Source organism: Suricata suricatta, chromosome 14 (genome assembly GCF_006229205.1).
Source record: "Suricata suricatta isolate VVHF042 chromosome 14, meerkat_22Aug2017_6uvM2_HiC, whole genome shotgun sequence".
In the NCBI taxonomy this organism is placed as follows: Eukaryota; Metazoa; Chordata; class Mammalia; order Carnivora; family Herpestidae; genus Suricata; species Suricata suricatta.
Genome location: NC_043713.1, coordinates 56,602,194 through 56,625,673, shown reverse-complemented (window position 1 = coordinate 56,625,673; position 23,480 = coordinate 56,602,194). Strand labels below are relative to the sequence as shown.

The 23,480-nt window shown below is 44.7% G+C and overlaps 1 protein-coding gene across 11 annotated transcripts in view; it reads right to left on the bottom strand.

Annotated features, from left to right (window-relative positions):
* The window catches only part of MTCL1 (microtubule crosslinking factor 1), a 122,783-nt gene that overhangs the window by 51,594 nt on the left and 47,709 nt on the right, over positions 1-23,480 (bottom strand). For 6 of the 11 annotated variants that reach the window (XR_003902389.1, XM_029921518.1, XM_029921523.1 and 3 more), the window contains exons 4-5: positions 1,347-1,406; positions 135-212 (exon numbers count right to left, since the gene is read on the bottom strand). Coding sequence is in view for 10 of the 11 variants with exons in the window: in XM_029921518.1 (XP_029777378.1) it covers positions 135-212; positions 1,347-1,406 (138 nt within the window). In the remaining variant the exon portion in view is untranslated. The remainder of the gene's footprint in view (positions 1-134; positions 213-1,346; positions 1,407-23,480) is intronic. The other 5 variants (XM_029921521.1, XM_029921525.1, XM_029921526.1 and 2 more) reach the window with 2 other exon arrangements.

Genomic DNA, 23,480 nt, shown 5'->3' with positions numbered 1-23,480 from the left:
CACCACCACCACCACCACCACCAGCGGAGAGGCCTTGTCAAGCAACAAAAATATATCGCTCTGGGTATATATTCTTTGGCTTGCAAGTCTGATGTCTAGCCAGCACCCCAAGCGCTGACTACTCGCATTCCTACCTTGCGCCGGGGTGCCGATTTCCTTTGAGTTTTGGTTGCAGACCTGCAGTTTCCAAGGCGCTCGGTTCCACCGCTCTGCTGGACAGAAACTCCTTTCTCAATGGTACCGCGGGTAGAGGGGGAACATAACGTCTTCCCAGTGCCCGGAATATTTCTCAGACACTCCTGAGGGGCAGTGACGGCTGTTCACAGCCTGAGTGACCCACAGGCAAAGGTAGTGCTATGTTCCCTAACGGGGAAGCTGTTACCCTTTTCAGGGAGATCTTCCTGGCTCAAGAGCCAGGGATGGATTTTAATTTTCCTGTTATCAGTGGATGCCAAAGTGAGATCAGGGGAGGAGAGAGGGCAGAAGAGAAAGGTTAATCTTTGGCATTCCTGCTGTTCACATGGCCCAGTCCTTGTAAAGGATATTCTGGGCATCAGTGAGTTTGGATAATGGCAAAACCAAAGGGGATTGAGAGTGGAGTTCACAGGGCTGGTCAGCGGAGCTCTGTTACCCGAACTTCTTCCGTCTCTCTAATTACTACTTGCTCTGAGAGCTTGGGGAGCCAATACCCCACTAATGCCTTTGTTCTCTGGCGGCATTTATTTTTTTCAAAAAATGAAGAGAGGAATGCAGTAAAGCATGTGTTCAGAAGAGCTCAGAAAGTTCTGCAACACAAACCGTGTACACAGAAAGGGCTATGTTTTTACCATCTTCTGGCGAGAACTTTCAGTTAGGACAGTTTAAGATACTATTCAGCTTACATATTAAAAACAAAACAAAACAACCCCCCCCAAACCCTCCCAAATCAAACAAACAAAAAACCCAATGCTCAAAACAATGCCTTATGAACGAATGACCCAACACTACATACAGTAGCTGACCTATTTTACTGTGTGAATGGCTTTGACGGCTAAAATACGTTTGACCAGTTGTGAGTGGGGCCAGAGAGCCCTGAACGACACCAAGTTATGTTTTGCACAGAGCCAGTCTGTTCTTGTCTTTCTTGAAGAAGTCACCAGCTTATCAGTGTGAGAAACAAAAAGGAGGAGTTGGTGATTTAGAAAGAACATTCTCACCCCACGGAGGTTTTGAGGGAGTCCAAATTTTTTGGCAGGTAATGTTTCTTTGAATATTTTAAAGGCAACGTTCTCACGCTTTTGAGACAATTCAAAATGAGACGACGGCCCCTTGAGGAGGTGTAACATTAGAATGCTACCTCTGCTTACCTGGTTAAAGGTTTTCTTTTCTTTGTACGTTTCCCGGCTGCCTCTTCTTTTCAGGGAACTCTGAAACAGATCCAAGGGACGTTCTGTTACGGAGAGGTCACGTGCAGGAGCTGGCACTAGGCGCACGCCATCCCCACTGGGAGAGGAAGCACACAATGGATGGAGCTTCTTTTTTTTCCCACCGGAATCAAGGAACCACTCAGAGTCCGTGTTTAAATGCTGTAGAAGCACCTTGGCAAGGTCTCTGAACCCTAATGATTTGGAATACTCTTCAATTATTCCGTTTAATGCAAAGGAAGGGTGGTTTGGATGATTTGTAACAGTGGGAGAAAGGGAGGAGAGAGGTCGGTAATGCAGGAAATAGATGGTGTTTCTAGAGCTGCCCTGCCTTCCTAATTATGTTTTGTTGGGGCTAATATCAAAATTAAACGCTGTTTCCTGAGTGCCTATGGGTAAATGGCCAGGTAACAAAGTGGTAGGAAGGGAGAGAAGGGTGGCCCAGGTTTATGGAGAACACGGAATCTAGGCTGCAACATTCTTCAAGCACAGCCCCCTCCAATTCATGACTATACCTACATCTTAAAGGTCCTGTAAGGCCATAACATATTCACGTGAAGAGGCCTTAGCCGTGTCCTTCAGTGGGCTGGATCCCTGTTTTACATACAATGCAGTACACCTGTGCCTGCTTTTGGCAGAAGTGTGTCTAAAATACAAACATGAATATAAATAAAAGGGGCCAAAGGATGTCTGAAATAGAGTAACGGGGAGCCAAGACAGTCCCTGTTAAAGTGTGAAGATCAAAAGGACTGGCCGGAAGGGTGAGAAACATCCTAGGGGGAGACAGAAGGATGTGAAACTTGAAAAGATTAACATAATCCTGAGACAAGGCAGGAGAAGGCAGTCTGGAAAGCTAAAGACTTGGGGGCTTTCATTCAGATCCTGGTAAGCCTTTGACTGGGAAGGAGTCTCTCTGACCTACTGGAGGCACGGACCTGGAACCTTGGATCATCGGGAGTTCATCTCAAGGGGGCTCAGAGCCTCTTTGCTTCATTCCTTTGCTACAACCCACCTGCCAAAATAGCCTGGGAAGGAGGCTCTCACACAAGTCACTTAACATCACAGTCAGACCTACGGTAATGAACTCAGTTCTGTTTGCATTCAAAGTGCCTCGCTCACAGAAGGCAAGGTAGTGCCCTTCACTGATGAAATTTATCTAACAATTAAAATTCCAGCCCCTTAGCCTCTTAGGAGGCTGGAGGCCAGAGGTCTGGAAGGAAAAAAAAAAAGGTAATTGAGAGAAGAGTGAGAAAGTTACAGAATCAGCAGGGAGTGTGGGCACTCCCTGGTCAACCAAGGCCGATGTGTGGGAGCTTATTTCTAAATCCCAGCTGCAGAAGCAGCTTTATTTCCTTTAGCCTTTTTGGTAAAGGCAGGGTCAAACTACAAAGAAAACCAGCCTTCTCCAAAAGGTTGTTTTAAGCTGTTTTAGGAAGGGTTTGAGATTTACCACCCATAGTACATAGGCTTTACAAGATTCTTCACTTTGCAATGAAGGAGTTTCTTTGATTTGAATGAACCAAGGGAGATGAACACTTCTAGTGATTCACTACAGAGAAGACTTCCCATAAAGAAGCAGGGAGAGAAGCCACTCCCAAGGCTTCAATCTCTGGGATCGAATTCTGGGGCCGAGGTCAGTACAGTAAGCCTGTGCTCTGCAGGCACCCTGTACTCCATCACCTTCTCCCATGAGTGCAAAGCACATTCTGGACACAATGAGAGAAAACTATCTGGAGGTGAGATGAAAGCTACCAGTGGAGACAATAATTACAGTGCTGCATTTCGGTGGGTGAGGAAGCAACACCTTCCGGGAGAGCCCTCCTGCTGGGACGCAGCCAGTTGGGAACCTGGAAACACAGATTCCTCAGACCAGCCTGATGGGTCTTTCCCCTGAGTACAACTACCCGAGTCCCATGATCGTCCTAGTGAATCAGAGAACAGGTGGGGGGCCATGGGATCCCCAACACAGATCCCAGTCACAGGGAGAACTACAATGAAAAACAATGCAAAGATTAAATGAACCAGAAATTGGCAGGACCTAGATGCAAGAACCATACAATTTTGGTGACAGACATGAAGGAGTGCTTGATGCTGTCCAACGAGAAGACCCTATTTTATAAACATGTCACCTTTCTCCCATGTCATTGTTTAGTATGATGTCATTTTAATCAAATTCCTCTTGCTTCCCATATATTCTGTAATGTGTATAAAGATGTAATATATACACATATATACGTGAAAAGTATGAGTGTGTGTGTATATACATGCACACACACAATATACTCTCACACACAAACACTTCTGTGTATATGTGAAGGAGGAAAGAGTAGGGAAAGACCTGACAAAATGACTCAAAAATTCATCTAGAACAGGGGCTGGCAATCTGAAGCCCACAGGACAAATCAATCCACGGCCTGCTTTGTAAATGAGTTTCACTGGAGCGCAGCCTCGTTTCTTACCGCTACCCATGCTCTGCACTCACAAAGGCAGAGCTGAGTAGCAGTGACAAACCATGTGGTCTGCAGAGCCTGCAACATTTACTATCTGGCCCTTTTCAGAAAGTTTGCTGACCTCTGACCTAGAAAAGTAAACTGGTAAAAACAGCCAAGAACACTCTGAAAAGGAAGAATAATGATAGTAAGCTTGCACTATCAGACATAGAAATACTATATAATGGTTTGGAGCTGGTACCAAAAAAGTCAGATGAACGAAACGAAAAAGCTCAGAAATAAAGTTGAGGGTATATGAGATTTTAAAAACTGATACAGGTAGCATTTTAAAAGTGGGGGAAAGAATGGGCTATTTGGTATACGTTTGGAGAACAACTGCCTAACACGGGAAAAAATGAGTACCATGTATCAAAAAAATTCCAGATTAAGTAAATATCTAGATGTAAGAAATCATAAAGGAACTAGAAAGAAAAGGGATGAATTTCTGTTTGTTTTGTGAGTATATCCTTTTTTTTTTTATTTTTTTATTTTTAATACAGAGAGAGACAGAGCATGAGAGGGGGAGGGGCAGAGAGAGTAGGAGACACAGAACTGGAAGCAGGCTCCAGGCTCTGAGCTAGCTTTCAGCACAGAGCCTGACGCGGGGCTCGAACCCATGAACGTGAGATCTGACCTGAGCCAAAGCCGGAGGCTTAACTGACTGAGCCACCCAGGGCCCCGGGAGTATATCCTTTATAAACAAAAGCCAAAACATCCAAGGGAAAGACTGAGTGGATTGGTAAGATATAAAATGTTTAATATCAAAAGAAACCATTTGGAGTATTAAAAAGCAAATGGCATCCCTCTCTCTCCCCAACTCTCTTTCCCTCTTCCCCTCCCCCTGGTCCTCCATTAGGTTTCTCCTGTTCTCCTGTTAAACCTATAAGTGCAAACATATGGTATCTGTCCTTCTCTGCCTGACTTATTTCACTTAGCATGACACCCTCGAGGTCCATCCACTTTCCTACAAATGACCATATTTCATTCTTTCTCATTGCCATGTAATACTCCATTGTATATATATATATACCACATCCTCTTGATCCATTCATCAGGTGATGGACATTTAGGCTCTTTCCATGTTTTGGCTATTGTTGACAGCGCTGCTATGAACATTGGGGTACATGTGCTCCTATGCATCAGCACTTCTGTATCCCTTGGGTAAATCCCTAGCAGTGCTATGGCTGGGTCATAGGGGAGTTCTATGGATAGTTTTTTGAGGAACCTCCACATTGTTTTCCAGAGCAGCTGCACGAGTTTACATTCCCACCAACAGTGTAGGAGGGTGCCTGTCTCTCCACACCCTCGCCAAATCTATAGACTCTTGATTTGTTCATTTTAGCCACTCTGACTGGCATGAGGTAGTATGTCAGTGTGGTTTTGATTTGTGTTTCCCTGATGATGAGTGATGTTGAACATCATTTCATGTGCCTGTAGGCCATCTGGATGTCCTCTTTGGAGAAGTGTCTGCCCATGTCTTCTGCCCATTTCTTCACTGGGTTATTTGTTTTGTGGGTGTGAAGTTTGGTGAGTTCCTTGTAGATTTTGGATACTAGCCCTTTATCTGATATGTCATTTGCAACTATCTTTTCCCATTCTGTCGGTTGCCTATTAGTTTTCTTAATTGTTTCCTTTGCAGTGCAGAAGCTTTTTATCTTGACGAGGTCCCAAGAGTTCAGTTTTGCTTTCATTTCCCTTGCCTTTGGGAATGTGTCAAGTAGTAAATTGCTGTGGTTGAGGTCAAAGAGGTTGTTTCCTACTATCTCCTCGAGGGTTTTGAGCATTATTACCCAAAGCAATCTACACATTCAATGCAATTCCAATCGAAATTGCACCAGCATTCTTCTCAAACTTAGAAAAAACTATCCTAAAATTCGTATAGAACCACAGAAAACCTCAAACAGCCAAAGCAATATTGAAGAAAACCAAAATGGGAAGCGTCACAATCCCAGACTTTAGCCTTACAACAAAGCTGTTATCATCAAGACAGTATGGTATTGGCACCAAAACAGACACATAAACCAATGGAATAGAATAGAGAACCCAGAACTGCACCCACACATGTATGGCCAATTAATCTTTGACAAAGCAGGAAAAAGTATCCAATGGAAAGAAGACAACCCTTTCAACAGATGGTGCTGGGAGAACTGGACAGCAACACGCAGAAGAATGAAACCAGACCACCTTCTTACACCAGACACAAAGATAAACTCAAAATGGATGAAAGACCTGAATGTGAGACAGGAAACCATCAAAACCTAGAGGAGAAAGCAGGAAACAGCCTCCTTGATCTCAACCACAACAATTTCCTACTCAACACTTCCCCAAAGGCAAGGGAATCAAGAGCAAAAATGAACTCTTGGGACCTCGTCAAGGTAAAAAGCTTCTGCATGGCAAAGGAAACAATCAACAAAACTAATAGGCAACCGAATGAGAAACGATAGTTTCCTGTTATGTCTAACAGGAGAAACCTAACAGAGGACCATGGAGAGTGGATGGGGGGAAAGGGTTAAGGAGAGGGAGGGAGGCAAGTCATGGGAGACTTTGAATACTGAAACAAATTGAGGGCTGAAGGGGGAGGCAGGTGATGGACATGGAGGAGGGCATTTGTGGGGATGAGCACTGGGTGTTATATGGAAACCAACTTGACAATAAAGTATAAATTAAAAAGCAAATGGCAAAATAGAAAGAAAAACGATGTTTCTAGCACAAGGCAGACAAAAGAGTAATATTTCATAAGCAACAGGAAAACCACTTTAATTAAAACCATTTTAATTTTTTCACTTAGAGGCATACAGACCAAAAGACATGTGACCCCCTCCCCCCCAGGGTTAGAAGGGTCCACATAGGAAGATGCCCTTCACTCATCCAGCACTAATCCAGTATCTTCTATGCTAAAAAGACCAGGAAACTTCCAGAGGCGTAGTGGAACTGGTCAGGTGCCCCATTGCACTGCAGGTCACTGGCATATGGCTCCCATATGAAGTCACGAGGCCCCCAGCCTGGGGTACAATGCTCTCCTGGGTTCACCACTGTGAGTCTTACCCAGGGCTGAGAGCTAAGTGTTTTGGGTATATTGGCCAAGGGACTGTAGGCATAGGATGATTTCTGCACATTATCCACAGCCAGTTCATTCCTCTAGATGACTCAGAGATCCAGTGGAGAATCTCTTCCAAGAAACAATAAGGAAAAGAGGAAAATGTTGCCCATCAAATAAACTGAACCCAGAATGGGGGACTTGGCCTGCTGATTCATTCTACTCTTTCTTTTTAGTCTGGCCAACTGCCAGCAAATCAACTCTCAATTCCTACTGAAAAGGAAAAAGGTTGAGTTTCTAACTCCAAATGGAATCCATCTAAGCCTGATGCATTTGCTGAGTATTGAAAATGATTAAATAAAATATGAAGCTAGGCAATTATTTGGACTCTCATGTCATTTCTTAATGTTTCCTATTTTACGTTAGCCAGTTTCTTCCAGGCAATTTTGGAAAAACGAACATGCTCTCAATTGCTAAAGTGTTTCAGAGACAGACTTTGGGCTTAAAATTTAGATTGGTAATAAAAGGAGACAAAAACTAGGATGCTGTGGATTTTTTTAATTAACAGTCTATTGCCAAGTTGATTTCCATATAACACACACTGCTCTTCCCCACAAGTGCCCTCCTCCATGACCATCACCCCCCTTCCCCTTTCTCCCTCCCTCTTCAGCTCTCAGTTTGTTGTGAATTTTGACTGAGAATAGGAAAGAGGGGACAGATGTAGGCAGATGACTTTCAGGATTCTTACAGATCCTTATTATTTAGGAAGTTGTTTGAGTTTTTTGGGGCTGATTTACAGCTCATGTGGCTTTAAAATCAGAATAAGAAAATGAAGGTGGTAGACCTTCTTTATTTCCAGGAGGAAGTTATCAGGAGTCCTTCACCCATATTACTGTCCTCGTTTAAGTGTTAGGAGACGTGAAAGATAAGAATTATTAGCTTCTCCTTTGGCTAGAAGCACCAGGTCTGAGCTGGTAGGTACCTTTTTGCCTTTCCTACTCTCCACTCACCCCTTAGATGCCCGCTTTCCACCCCCCTGGTGACTGGCTCCTGTCATGCCATGGAACTACTGTATTCAGCTGAAGTCTGTGGCACCACGGTTACATTGCAGGGCCCTGGAAACCCAGCTCCCCTGCCTTCACCCCCCGCCCCCACCCCCGGCCACAACTGGAAGGGAACCCTTTCTTCTTGGTTCTCTTTGGGAGAATAATGGCGATATTGACAGTTATTGTGTGCTGGGTGTACACTCATGTCAAAGGCAATGCTCAACTTTTTCTTTAAGCATCCGGTGTAAGCTCATCCTCACAAAAGGCTTGAGAGGCATACATGATTATCGCTGAGTAACAGATGAGAAAACACAGAAGTCAGGTGATGTTTCAAGGTGCCTCAAACTCAGAGATGGGGCTCCAACCTGGCCCTGAGTCCACCCCTTCATACACAGTCACAGCACTGAGACCCTCTGGGCTGCCTTCCGGGACTCTGACAGCCCAATATCCCAGTCTGTGCTGCTTTTCTTTTTGTTTTCTTGAGGTTTTTGAGCCCCAAACTGCTAAGTCTTCTCACCCAAAGAGTCTCTCCCTTCTTTAGCAAAAGAGCACAAAGAACTATTACCGGAATGGTTGCAATTGCTATGCTCATGAAGCACCGCATGGCCATAAATATGTGTTGGCACTGGTGATTTCTGAGGATCAGAGGCTGCAGACAGCACAGGTCCTTATATGGAAAAGGCAGAAACTATTATGAGAGGGCAAAATACCACAAAGTAAATGAGGAGAAGAGGAGAATACATTGAGATGCTCTGGCTGAAGAGAAATCCAGCCATTAAAGTCAGAGCTGGTTGGGATCCCAGCACCTAAGGGGAAGGGGAGGAGGGCCCAGGGGACAACAGCCCAGCCACACCGTCCAGGCTTCAAGGCTCACCTGGGAGGGACAGAGACCGCCCGCACACCCAGGCTATCAAATGCCACTTTCTCTTGGGAAGGGACCATGGGGACAGAAATGACAGGCTGCTCCTCTTGCACATTTGGGGGCCATGACATGTATTTGCTTTGCACTAGGAGGCTGGTTGATGCATATTAAATCTTAGAGATGTTTATCTTGAGTCCTGGCAACTGGAAAATTGTGGCTAAAACATACAATATAGTCTCAGCCAAACACCACAAAATAAAAACTGAAGATGATAAAGAAATAATATAAATCCACATTAACATATAAACAGAAAAATGGAAAGTCATGGCCAGTGTAAGACCAAAATGATGACCACACAAGAAATAAAGTGTCCTTCCCCCAAATTATAGGGGTCCTGACTTACAGTGTGCACACTCGGCAACACGACCAAATAGGACACAAAATATCGAATTAGAGTCTACATTTCAGAAGTTTCTACCGACTTCCTTGGTCGGTGACAAATAAGTGGCTCTTGGGCATTCAGAAGAGTTGAGAAATCTATAAAAAGGTATGTTGCTTGGCAATCAGAACTGAAGATAAAGTTTGTGTCTTATAAATAATAATCTGTTCCTGGCTCCTACCGACCTAGAAAAAATATACTTAGTCCATTGAGAGAAGCAAATCATTTCCCAGTCTAACAAAAGAATACCAAAAAGTTAGAAGTACTTTGAAAAACAAAACAAAGCCAGGGTGCCTGGTGGGCGTGGCTAGTAGAGCAGGGGACTCTTGACCTTGGGGTCCTAAGTTTGAGCCCCACACTGGAGCTCATTAAGCTTTCATAGAGGGGCGCCGGTTAAACACCCAGCTTCGGCTCAGGTCATGATCCTGACCTGTTTGGGGTTTGTAAGTTTGAGCGCCGCGTCGTGTTCTGTGCTGACAGCTAGCTCAGAGCCTGAAGCCTGTTTTGGATTCTGTGTCTCCCTCTCTCTCTGACCCTCCCCTGCTTATGCTATCTCTCTCTGTCTCCCTCAAAAAAAAAAAAACAAAAAACAAAAAAAGCTTTCATAGAGCTTACTTAGTAGGGAAAAAAAGCCAAAAAATTCAAATATACAAATAAATGATAAAATTCAGAGAAAATTAATCACTCATTTTCTTCAGGAGCATGAAACATAAGAAAATATTTAGTACTTTATATATCTTTCAAACAAAAGAGCACATGAATAATGTAAATCAAGTAGAGTAAAATGTTAATACAGAATTTAGATGGTGAATCTATAGATGTTCACTATAAAATTGTTGGAGCTTTACTATATGTTTGAAAATTTTCATAATGTTGGGAAGAAAAAAACATTATGCACATAAATTCCCAATTTCACTGAAAACAAGTTAATATGATACTAGATAGCCACAAAAAAGTATAGTCACTAAAAGTTTTTCGTGACATGAGAAATGTTTCATAAAATGTCAATCGTTGAGCTGCAGGATAAAAAACATAAATTTAATATCTCACCACGATTACTTTTGTCTTTGAAATATCTAGAAACAAATATACTAAAATGCTGATAGGTCTTGGCAGTGGGCAGTAGCATCATGGGTGACTTCGTGTTTTCCTTATAGATGTTTTTTATTTCCCTGGAACATTCAAAATTAATATATCTTATGTTTTTCAAATTAGAAAAGTTATATTTTAAGGATAAGAGAATTGACCCCTAATACAAACACACCACTAAACTCGTGTTGATTTGGCTCAGCCCCCTTTTCGGATGCACCATGGGCCCTTAAGTGAGACAGAAAAGAAATTAAACTAAAGGATTAGCCCCCAGGCAGGATTATCTGTGTGCTGCTGGAGATCATCAAATAGATTTTCACACAGAGGACAAAAGGAGGGCCTAGTGGACATCTGGAGACAGCAAATGGATCTGAGATTCTAATCACCTTCCCCAGCCGAAGGCCTCCTCTTGGAGAGGCTCCCCGACCAGGCGGAGGAGGTTGACTTGCTGACCCGTGTCTGTCCTGGAGCCCTGTTATCTGGAGGTACCACTTGGCTCCATTAATCATCCACCAAAGGTTCTGAAATCTCAAAAGCATCTCTGGCTAGCATTCTGTGTGAGCCAATCCCGTCCCTTTGGTTAAATCATCTTCAATTCTCATCTCCAAACCAGAACAACTTGGATCTCCACCTCTAACACCAAGGTACAGTCTTGAGTGACTTAGGGGAGAGTGGAGATGCTTGCCCCACGGTTCCATGACTTCTATGGACCCAAAGATCTCTCTGTTCCCTGTTAGCCTACACCACCGTTCAGGGGACTGCAGAAGATTCAATTAGGCAGGACAGTAACTGGGCTGCAGGTTGAGGGGCAGGATGTCACTTGCTCTTGCAGCCTAGGGCCCCAGGAGCTGTGGGGACACCATTGCAAGGGGCTGGCCATCCCTGCTTTCTGAGATGGGCCAGCCAGTGAGCACAGGGCAAGAACCATGCTTCCAACAGAATGTAATCTGGGAGGAACATCCCAGCAGGAATACTGGGCCCAGTCTAAAGACGGGCCCTGGGCAGCACCCTGTGCAAGAATGCAGACAACCCTGGATTCAGGTGAGTCACGCTTTTATCATCTGTGGTGCCGTCATCTGTGAACACATGGGAAAGAAGACTGATCTGCACTGTCCTCACTTCATTCCATCAGGCCCCAGACTCTGACAGGGACAGTGGCCATGTCACAGAGCACAGGGGCAAAAGTGTTCTTTATTTGGATGCCTAACAGCATTTTGTTCAGATGGCTCCTCCCGGGGCTGTATATAAATCCATTTGTGCAATCAAGCCAGATCCTAATGGCTTCTGAGTTGACAGAGGACAGAGGCTTAATCAGGAAGCGCCGTCTGCCTGCAAGCTCATCCTGCTTCCTGCTCTGCTGCAGCTTCAGGGCCACTGCCCACTGGGGACATCACTCATCTCTGACAAGCCTGAGTGCCGCTCCTGAGCCCCCACCTGCTCCGGGATGAGAGCAGATCTCCCTGGTCCCTCCATCCTTCAGATCCTGCTATTCTCCTGTTCAGTGAAATCCCTCCCACCCACAGCAGCCTGGGCTGGGAAGAGCGAGGGAGGAAGGGGTACCACACGTGCCCACAGCACCTTGCTGTTCATGCTTCCCAGAATGGACAGCAGGAATGGCGGTACCTCACTTCTCAGAGCAAACTGAGGCTTGCAAAGGTTGCACCTAAGGAAACCAAGGGGAAACTATGTCTCACTTTGGGGTGCTCACTCTGAAGCATAGGGATAAGGCTGCCGATGGCTCAGAAACTTGGGGCTTTGCCCAAGAGCCATCTGTTCATGGCTCTGGCCCTTTGGGTTCACTAGAGCAAGTTTGTGCACTTCGTGTGACCGCACCACATTTCCATCCCCCTTACATCTCCAAACCTTCTGCAGGTTTCCAGAAGGAAAGTGACAGCCAAGCACTGGCCCTCCTACTCGCACCTTCTCTGCTCCTGCCTTGACTCAGGGGCACATGCTTGTCCAAGACTGCATATCTGCTTGGGGCACAACAGTGCTTCAGAAAACTCACTGGCGTTCACAGAAAGCCCTTTGGAGGTTTAAGTAACAAGTAGCCTACAAATGGGAAAGTGCTGGTGGAAAGGCCTTTTTCATCCCAGCCAATGTCCACTGACTTTTTCTATGCGCCACACAGCTCACGCTTCTGCAGGGCTTAGGTCACACGTCTCTGTACCCCACCATTCCACCCTGACTCTCCTTGTAAGGATTTTATGTCTTCCTTTTATTGCCTGGAGTACTCGCATGTGAGAGTTCTCAGAGGTGAGTGTGCAATTTCAATTGGTTTTAAAAAGTTTTCACAGTATGCCCTTAAGAGAAACTTTGAGGGGTGGCTGGGTGACTCAGCTGGTTAAACTCAGGTCATGATCTCACGGCTCATGGGTTCGAGCCCCGCATCGGGTTCTATGCTGACAGCTCAGAGCCTGGAGCCTGCTTTGGATTCTGTGTCTCCCTCTCTCTCTGTCCCTCCTCCACTCATGTTGTGTCTCTCTTTCTCAAAAATAAATGAACATTAAAATAATTTTTAAAAAGTAAGAGAAACTTTGAACATTCAAATAAAATTTTGTGTCCCAAAATTGGTCCATACCTTCATGAATTTTTAGTTTTCCAGCAAGTATGTGACAACACATATGTTTATGAGTATAAAAGGAAAGGTAAGCTAAGCATGGGCATTCATGGCCAAATCTAGGTGCATCACTCAGAGACTGTGACCCTACACTAGTCTTTGAGTTCTGGTACCTCAACTTCCTCATTTAAAAGTGGTAATAATATTAACACCTATTTTATACAAAGGTTTCTTGTAAGGACTACATGAAATAATATGCTTAATAAGTGATAGCCATAAAAAGCAAACATTAGCTAAACCATTATGATTCTTTTCTTGACTAACATTTTCAGATGCTAATCCTCTCCACACCCTCCTCCCCCTGGTAGAGAGGAAAAGCCACTACTACTCACTCCAGCTTTCTTCTCTCTGCAAAGGAAACCAATGTTCACAAAAATGTCTTTTTCACCTTACATGAGAAATGTGCTTCAAGTATATATAAACTTTTTCAACTGTGTGGTTTCTATATATTCTTTTTTTTGCATGTGTTATGGAAATTGAATACTTTAGAACTTTAAATTCTACCACAGGTCACATAAAATCTGTTGTGAAATATATTGCTATTGTCTGTTACCAAGTCACAGAGGAGATTTTAACTTAAAAAGAAATACTCTCTGGGGGCACCTGGGTGTCTCAGTCGGTTGAGCACCCAGCTCTTGATTTTGGCTCAGGTGATGATCCCAGGGGCGTGGGATCGAGCCCCATGTCGGCTCTGTGCTGAACTGAGTATGGAGCCTGCTTAAGACTCTCTCTCTCTCTCCAGGGGCGCCTGGGTGGCTCAGTTGGTTGAGCATCCGGCTTCAGCTCAGGTCATGATCTCATGATTTGTGGGTTTGAGCCCCGTGTCAGGCTCTGTGCTGACCTCTCAAAGCCTGGAGCCTGTCTTCAGATTCTGTGTCTCCCTTTCTCTCTGACCCTCCTCTGCTCATGCTGTCTCTCCCTCTCTCTCTCAAAAATAAATAAAACATTAAAAAAAAGTTTTTTAATAAAAAAAAGATTCTCTCTCTCCAAAAAAAAAAGAAAGAAAGAAAAGAAATTCTGACATGGAATGGACATTACTTCTACCATTTCAGGGAGGTGAGTAGGTCAGATTTTCCACAATGCACTTATGCGTGCCAAGAGACACTGTCAAAGGTGCACAGGATGAATCAAACCATAAGGAGAAAAATAAGGACACCTGCTCTTTCACTGTCAGGTCCCATCACAGACTCATTCTCAAAGGGAGCCACTCCTTTTTGTTGACTGACAAGACTCTTCACTGACATATTAACATAAAGCGAATAATAAGGTTGAGGGAGATCGGCTGAACCCAGGGATAAGTGAAAGCATGAAGCAGGAGACAGGGAAGTAAAGAGAAAAAAGATTATGAAAGCTCTTCCACACAACAGCTTCTGTCTCTGGTTTCAGACAGAAATGGAGACGCACCTAGAGTGTGAAATAAAATGGTCTGAAAAAGACCTCTTGGTTGGTCATGGCATCAGCCAGATAGATGTGCAAATATAGAAATCTCATCTGGATATAAACAGACATTCAGTTGGGGAAAAAATGAGAAAAGAGAGATTATGCACTTTCCAGGCCCTTCGGGCAGGTCGGACCGGTGTGTCCTGCCCTGGCCCCATGTGGGAGTCAGACTGGCCTGCCATCTGTCTGTCTGTGCTGCAAGGGGCCCTCCCCCGGTGTAGTTCTTTTCTTGGACATTGTTCCCCACCTTCTTATTTCTATCCCCCCTGGTAATGTCTGGGTTTCTGTTCTGTTTTCTTCCATAAAACTGAAAATGGACACAGGCTTGGTCACAAGATCTCCTTCACTCTGGGCAGATGTTGCACATTTTGTTAAAAATTGGGACATTTTGAATAGGCTTAATTGTGAATTTCCATTCTAGGGTAGAGACGTTCTTCATGCAGTTAGCAGGTTATTTCAGGCTACATAAAACATAGAAGGCTCTAGCTACAAAAAAATAATTAAGGATGACACTGATAAAGTATACATGGAAACTGAATTCTAAGGGAGCACAGGAGTGGTGACAGGTGGGTGTAGACACAGCCTGTAAAGCCCTGCAGTGGGACAGGCTTCGCATGCGCATCCCACTTAACCTCCTGGGTCATCTACTTTATGCACGGTCATCTCCACTTCTCATAGGTCTTGAGAGCCTCAGACCTTGTGTCTGTTACCCATGCACCAAGTGGTGATGCCAAGTGGTACTCCTCTGCCATACCCCGTACCCCATCTGCTGATACCTCCTCTTTCCTCCATCTCGGCTGCCAGTATCGTTCCAGTCTCCGTCCCTGCAGGGGGGAGGGGGCGTTCCTGCAGCCCCCTCATCTGTCAAGAACAGAAGCCGAGCAGTTCTCATCCACCCCTCTTCTCTCCTTACCCCACATCTGTAACCTGCCGTCCATTGCACATAATCTCTTGTATTTGTCCTTCTCTCCCACAGCTAAGAGAAGACTAGATCGCCCTGGCCGTTCTGTAGGCAGTCTCTTTGAGCCATGCTCAACTATACATAAACGTATCCTTGGGTTGGGGGGCACGGCAGTTTTTCCATCTTGTTTATATGTGTGCATTTGCCAGATGGCTGCCTCCGGCTAATGCACCACATGCTTGGTGTCTGCAGCCGCTTACAGGCACGGGGACAAATTTAACTACTAAGATTATACAATACAGCACAAGGCGCTGCTTCTCAAGGCAGCAAGTGGACGTCATTCATTGACGTGGCCTTACTTTTCCTCTTTGAACATCTCAACGTACAGAAAGATACTTTTTTTAAAACACTAATTATCATGGATGCAAACATATTTGCACAGTAATGTTTACTGCATCATTATTCCCAATGGCCAAAAGATGCTAACAATCCAGGTACTGAATGGATAAACAAAATACGCTATGATCCCACAATGGAATATTATTCAGTCATAAAAAGGAAGGGCATTTGTATGATATGCGGATGAGTCTTGAAAACGTGGTAGGTGAAATAACCCAGATGAAAGAAAAGGAAGAATATTGTGTGATTCCACTTATATGAGATACCTAGAGTATAGGCAAATTCATAGATAGAAAGCAGAATAAAGGTCACCAGGGGCTGGATGAGGGAGGAACAAGGAGATATGGTTTAATGGATGCAGAGTTTCCGTTTGAGATGATGGAAAGTTCTGGAAATAGTGGTGACGGTTGCACAACATTGTGACTGTCTCTAATGGCACTGGATTATACACTTAAGAAGAATAAAAATGGTAAATCTTATGTTATGTATATTTCAGCAGAGTAAACATAGATGTATCAATATCTGAAATCGTCTGAGAGCCATTAATAAAGCACTCCAAATAAACCTCTGTGGATTGTTATAGCTTATATTTCGGTGTCACTATGAGATCCCATGATTTATTTCACTTTCCATGTGTATAAAACTATAGATTCTCCCTCTCCTTTTATGGCCAAGAAGCTAAGATTCACTAGTACTGTTTTTGATCCATAAAACACACATTCAGATGGATTCAAACTGTTTATAAACGTTTGGAGGGCAGCTTTTAAACAGTGACCAAAGCTTTAAGCAAGTTGTTTTCTCCAGAAGCCTTTCTTTTCTTTTCTTTTTTTTTTAACAATGGCATGTATAAAACCTTTATTATATTACCAAAGGTAATTTTTCCTCTATTGACATTTCAAGTCCATACATTTTTACCAAGTACTACATCCAAGCTCTCTTCATAAGAAATACAGGACATACTTTCTCTGTGATCATAACTTATTTGTGGGGGAAAAAATCGAAAATTTACCAGAATATCTGTATTTTTTCAGAGAGGTATAAAATCTTAAAACTTGTTGAAAGTGATGCAGGGGTACCTTCCACAACACTTTATGTCTGTTTTCTGCATATGTACACAGAAATACAACGCTTCTTGTGGAAACATGGGAGGAAAAAGGAATGGAAGGAGAAAGCAGTTGGAAAGACTGGAGGTAAGACTGAGGGACGAGACCAGGGAAAAGGGCATTATATTCTGTTCCTAGCGGTTCTAGTTGACCAGCTACCTCATCAGGCCCTGTCAACTGAGAGGTTAGGACCTGACACTTGCTTTCTGGTGGGTCAGCAGGGCGAACCTGGTGACATGACAAAATACCCAGCAAAGGACTGCCATCCAGAGAGTGAGGTAGGGTAGCAGACACACTGCTTGATTTTGTATCTAATAACCTGTTCCATGAGAGCCAAACACCTTGTATTGGAGATCTGTCCTCCTCACAACACCTCAGTGGGGTTGGTGGTCCTATCTGCATTTTGTATGTGAGGGAAAGTAACTCACCCGGCCCCTCAGGCGGGACTTGAACCTGGTCTCTCCACAGAGCTGAGCTGCCTCTCTGCTGAGGGAGCTCAGGAGGGGAAGGATCGGAGCCCCCAGCAGGCGGCTCACCCCTCTGCTGACTGTGCTCACGTTCCAGGTGGACCTGTGAAGTTGGCCCATGGCCCAGAATAGAGTGTGGCAAGAAATAGTGCTGTGCCTGTGATAGTTTGGGGGCTCCAAAGGGGGTGGGGTGGGGGCTAAACACCCCTTGCCCCACTAGAGTCTCTTTGCATTTATCTGTCCTTCATCATGGGAGTCAGGCTGGCCTCTGAGGACTCAGGGCCCTTACAAGCAGGAGCCCTTCAGGGCCCCCTGCAGAAGCTGGAATCCCAAAGACCTTCCTGTCAATCAGGACACCCACAGGTCCCCGCTGGGTCTCCCACTGAGCCTTCCTCACACCTGGGCACCCCGCAGACCCGCCTCTACTGTTCTCTGCATTGCTGGTGCGCACAGAAAACCTATTAGAATAACAATTTGTCATTTACGGACACTACACTCTACTCTAGAAATTTAAGCCAGTTACACGATTCTCTCAGACACCCTGGGCTTGACAGGGCATCCTTCTTTTAATAAGGATCTCAGCATGGCATGCTTTTTAAACCTCCTGCCTTTCCAAGGAGACTGCTTCCACCTTGTGACAGAGAAGAACCTCTCCAGTCAGCCCTCAGAAGGGTCGCAGAGGGTCCTGGGGATGGGGGCAGCCATCTCATATGCACTAAGAGCACAGAAAGAACCTTTCCTCCAGTGCGTTCTTGGCTGCATGGAAGAAATCGTAAGCAACTCTTGAACCTCAGGGAGTCTACGTTCCAGCAATCTTTGGAGTCAACAGTGCTCTTCCAGAATTCCTCCTGAATTTGGCTCCTCTGTGCAGCCAGAGACCAGCGAGAGCCTAAGGATGGGGACAAGTATCAAGCTCCAGAAGAATCCTGAAAAGTCACAATTTTTTTTTCTGCCTGGAGGCAAAGCAGCATTGTCTTTTAGCCCTTTTACTACATGAATGCAGTTTACAGAGAGGCGTGGTCAGCAGCATTGGGAGGGGTTTAAAACCACTCGATGTCATGTGTGTGTGATCTACTTAAGTCTTTCCACTCAAAGGCAATTCTCCTCCAGAACGGGTCACAAAAGCAGAATTACCAAACAATAACAATGCCCCTTAATACACTCCCCAGACCTCTTGACCTTTTATTCTCCTGCTCCTCTATTATTATTATCCTGGTCTGGAATTCTGGAGGAGGCATTTCCACTGCATTTCACTGCTTGCAGTAAGTGGTGAAAAAGAGGAGGAGTCTTTGAGAGGAGTCTACAATGTTGGTATATTCAGCCCTCTTCATCTCTGTTTTGAAAACCCTGCATTGGGTTTCGCTGAGCTATCAGCACAATCTGCAGTGATAGTTTTGTCTCTTTGTGCCACTTATGATTGTCTACCTACTATGTGATCACAAATACCTAATAACTGAGAATTTACAATTCATGGACGTACCTGGCTCTTGAGAGATGAAAGAGTGCCCAGGACAAAGTAAGCATTAACAATAGGCCAGAAAACCTCACAGCACAAAGGAACACAATCATAGCTCAAGTTAAGACTGGACTTCTAGAGATTTATCAAGTCATAGGAGTTTAATTAGTATCCTGAGGCAGAGTGCCAAGCCCACTGCAGATGAGATTAATCATCTTGGAAAATGTATCCAAAAATTTATCTGCTGTCGTTAACCCAAATCCTACGGATGAAGAAAAATCCAGGTGCTGGGCACCGCTATAATCTATAGAAAAAGAAAACGTGGCATGAAATCCTCTTCACCTAGAAAACGTTGACGTGAGCCACAGTTAGGTAACTGCATAAGCTCACTGGTGTTGTGTGGCATCACTCTTGAGCGAATGCCAGAGTGGGTGCCACCATCCAGATCATGAGTCACCATTGAAAAGGCTTCCTTTTACCTTTCTTGGATGGAAAGCTGACAAACCAGTCTTTCAACCCTTGATTAACCAAATCCATAGTTATAAAACCAGTTTAAAAAAAAAAGAATAGGGGCGCCTGGGTGGCTCAGTTGGTTAAGCATCCAGCTTCGGCTCAGGTCATGATCTCACGGTTCGTGGGTTCGAGCCACATGTCGGGCTCTGTGCTGACAGCTCAGAGCCTGAAGCCTGCTTCAGATTCTGTGTCTCCCTCTCTCTCTGACCCTCCCCTGCTCGCGTTATCTCTTTCTGTCTCTCAAAAATAAATAAAAAACATTAAAAAAATTTTTAAAAAGGATATCTATCAAACATGTGCATTTTATTAATAACACCAGAACAATAAAAGTTGAAAATGACAGTATTTAATACAGCAAAAACATATTCCTTTTAAAGAACTATGGCACTTTAGCAGACTTCCTGGATTATAAGATAGTATTCCACTGAGCTATTGTGATATATAATAAGTCTGTATTTGATCTTCATTAGTATTTGGTCTTTCTGGTACAGACCAGTTTGAAGGGCTCCAAGAGGAGAGCTTGCCCACTAAATGATCACTTGGCATTCCAACAGCTTCTTTGGAGCTCCAGAGCCTTTTCTTTATTTTTTTAAAAGGTACTCTGGGATTTGTGACCATGTTCTAGAGGTACAAAGCTGATAACATCTGAATTTCAGATAAAGGCATATTCCCATCATTCACATTTTATCTTCTCTCCCTTTCCTGTTGTCTCTGAATGTTTCTTTTCTCCAAAAAGTTTGCCTCTGTCCTCCTGTATTGCTGAAACTCTACATAATGAGAACCTCAATCTCTTGCTGTTGATATATGCAATTCTTTTCCATGGCTAGCTACAGCTGAAATCTCATAGTGCTCCACAATGGAACTGTAAGAAGGGTCAGAAGTCACCAAACTGCCTTATGACCTCCAGAAACTCTGGAGACCCTAAAGGAGGGACCACAGTGCTCAGGTGCTAAAGCTCAAGCATCTCACCTCTGGGGACAGAGCTGTCTGCCCTCGCTCCTTCTCTGTTCATTTCTAATTCTAAATACAAGTCTAACAGAACAGATGAAAAGAATCGTATTTGTGTTGAGGTTTTATGACTTGCTGTATAACCTGTACTTCAAGCCCTGTTCCATGCAAAACTCCCTGTGAACACACTTTCTGTGGACTTTATAGGACTGTCTTCTCTGCAGAGGTGAGTTTGTCTTTCAAAGGTGTCTTAGACATTAAAAATAGTCATGACCCATCACAAAATAGGCCAGGTTATCTGGGGGGCCCCAGAGAGATGTCCTGGAATTCTAAGAAGCCACGTTGGCATCAGGAGGATTTTCTGGGACAGACCTGGTCCAGGAAAAGCGAGGAGAAGGGCAGGAAATGTCCATCAAACGTCCTTGGTGGAAATGAAGCCTTGCTGAGCTGCAACTCTTCAGTCAAGAGTGACAATCGCACGCGCTGCAAGCATTAGGGCTGCAGAAATTCCTTTGCCAGCACCCACCACTTCCTAAATTTGAGCTTGATAAGCAAGGGTAATAAAGGACTGAAGACCAGTTTTTCTGGCCCATGTGGAACTTTTCATCTCAAATAAATCCTGGTTTACAAAACAACAATCATGACAAAAACCAAAGCCCCAGGAGCACCTGCGATCCTGGGTTAAGGGTCAGGAGGGTCAGAAGGCCTGAGTCCTGGACCTTGCTGTGTGATGTCAGGCAAGGCCCCTGACATTCCTGAGCCACGCCTTCTGGAGAGTAGACCAGTTAGCTTTAACTCCCAGCACAAAGATGACTAAGGAGCAGCCTGGGCATGGAGCACTTTGTGTTACTCAATGTGCTGCGTCCTTCTCCAGCCACCTCAACAACCAAGGGCCGCTAAAGGAAAGTTTTCAGTGACTTTCAAGTTAAGTGCTTCCCTCCCCAATAGGAGCAGACAGTGAACTGGGTTATTCAAAGCCAAGGGAGGGGGGCTCTTTGATACTGTTGTGTGGAAGGGACCAAAGAGCTGGGGCAGAGTTAGCGAGAGTTGGATTTGTTTTTTTTTCTTCACGTGAGCTCCACCTGCAAGCTATTTTCTTCTCATCAAAAAGCCTGAAAAACTAAACCTCGTTTCCATAAATACTCCTATGCTTCGCACATCAGAGAGACAGAGGCAGAGGGAAATGAAGAAAAAGAGAGCATGGAAGATGCAGAGACTGGGGGCGGGGGCGGGGGGGAGGCAGTATCTGGCTGCAGGCATCCTGCAGAAGGACATGCACCTCCCCACATCACAGCTGTTGCCAAGGAGAGCAGCCCTGGCTGCAAGAACACAAACCACCTGAGAAATATGTAACCATTTTTGATTAGAATGTTATAAAATGATTTGGTTTACTTTTCCCTCTGACATCATTGGTATTTTATTATTGAGCACTTGATAGATATACTTCGATTGGTCCAGGTAAGTCTGTCTCATTATCCTAACAGGTTATGAAGCCAAGAGCGAAGACTTAGTCATCTCCTGCCTCCATATTCCCAACAGCACCTGGTGGAATGTTACACTCACAGGAGATATTTTATAGATGACTGTTTTAAAATGAGAGAGAGAGAAAGGAAGGGGGAGACTTTTTTTTTCTTTTCCAAATAGTTGCTTCACATGGTCTGTAGGAAAAGCAATAGGATTTTCAAACAGTTTGAAAGAATTCCTATATATTTTAAGCTTAAAATATATATAACCAAATTAAAGGCTGTGAAATGGTTCTTTCTTAAACAGATGCAAATTTTAAAACTCCTCTCAGATTTCACCTGTAACAAACATCATGATGTTTACATTTATATATCATTAGGAGACCGTCTCCACGGGTCTCTCACATTTCCACACTTCTTACTGGATGTATCAAGGATGCAGGGCTTGGACCAGTCTTTACCTGGACCGTTTCCCAGGACTGTGCTTGCAGGGAGCAACCTCGAAGGATGAGGTTGTATCTCCCCCTGCAACAAAGAGCAGGTGTGCTTACTGCTGCCATAAAATAGTACCACTCCATCCTCTCCTGCCCCACCCAGTGTCCCAGCTGCCACACATGCACACTGTGTGCACAGCATCTATCTGGGCCCTCTGGGTCCTGCTTCTTGCACTTGGGGACAAGCGGGGAGGGGCGGCAGACCGCCCATGCTGCCTGATCGCTCCCTGATGAAGAAAGTCCTTCTCTCTGACACAGGAGTCTTCTGTCTTCCCGCAGTATCCCTGCAACAGTCACAGGTCAATTTAGCTACTTGCAACTTTGGTAAAATCAAAATGCAGATCTGTCAGTATTTTATTTCAAATAACATCTGAGTATCTCCAATTGACTTTGCAGCTAAATAAAGGAAAACTGGGTTAGAAGGCCATATGCTTATAACAATGGAATTTAGCACCTGATATTTATATATACATATAAAGTTTACTTATTTTTGAGAGAGAGAGAGAGAGAGAGAGAGAGAGAGAGAGTGGGGGGGGGGGGCAGAAAGAGAGGGAGACACAGAATATGAAGCAGGTTCCAGGCTCCAAGCTGTCAGCACAGAGCCTGACGAGGGGCTCAAACCCACAGATTGTGAGATCATGACCTAAGCCGAAGTCAGGCATTTACTAGACTGAGTCACCTAGGTGTCCATAGTATCCAATATTTTTAAAAGTGATTTTAACATTTTGCAGAAAATGTCCAGCCCACCTTGAGTCCTGCTGTATCTGGTTCTGTGCGTGCACAGAGACACCTGTCTGGGACGTACATATCCACCAAGCTGGGAAATCCCTGCCTGACCAGGCACATCTGGCTCAGCTGACCCGACCTTCGTATCTTCTTGAGCCCACTGACCCCCTCCCCTGACTGCCCCCATGGCAATCCCGAAGGCAACTGGTTTCACAGCCTAGGGGTAAGCAGTAAAAATTCAAGTTCAACCAGCCTCTGCCTCTGGGCTGGGACCACCTTTCCTCCCCGCAGCAGTAGGTCAGGATGGCCATGTTAGGTATGGCGATGCTACACACCTTTGGCTGCTTGCCCTCTGCAATCTAACACCTCCCACATCCTGGTTGTCTATGGCCCAGTGCTTACCCCTCACTCATGGTTTACTGTGCACTGCACGAAGCCCAGCACCTCCCTCTTGGAGGCCAGGGATCATGTGCTTCCTCAAATAGCCTATGTGCCCAGCAAGAGGGTCCAGTAGCACTTTCACAGGGCTTGATCAGTGAATGGGTCAACTCGCCATCCTTTCTGCATCTCTGCATTGGCGACACT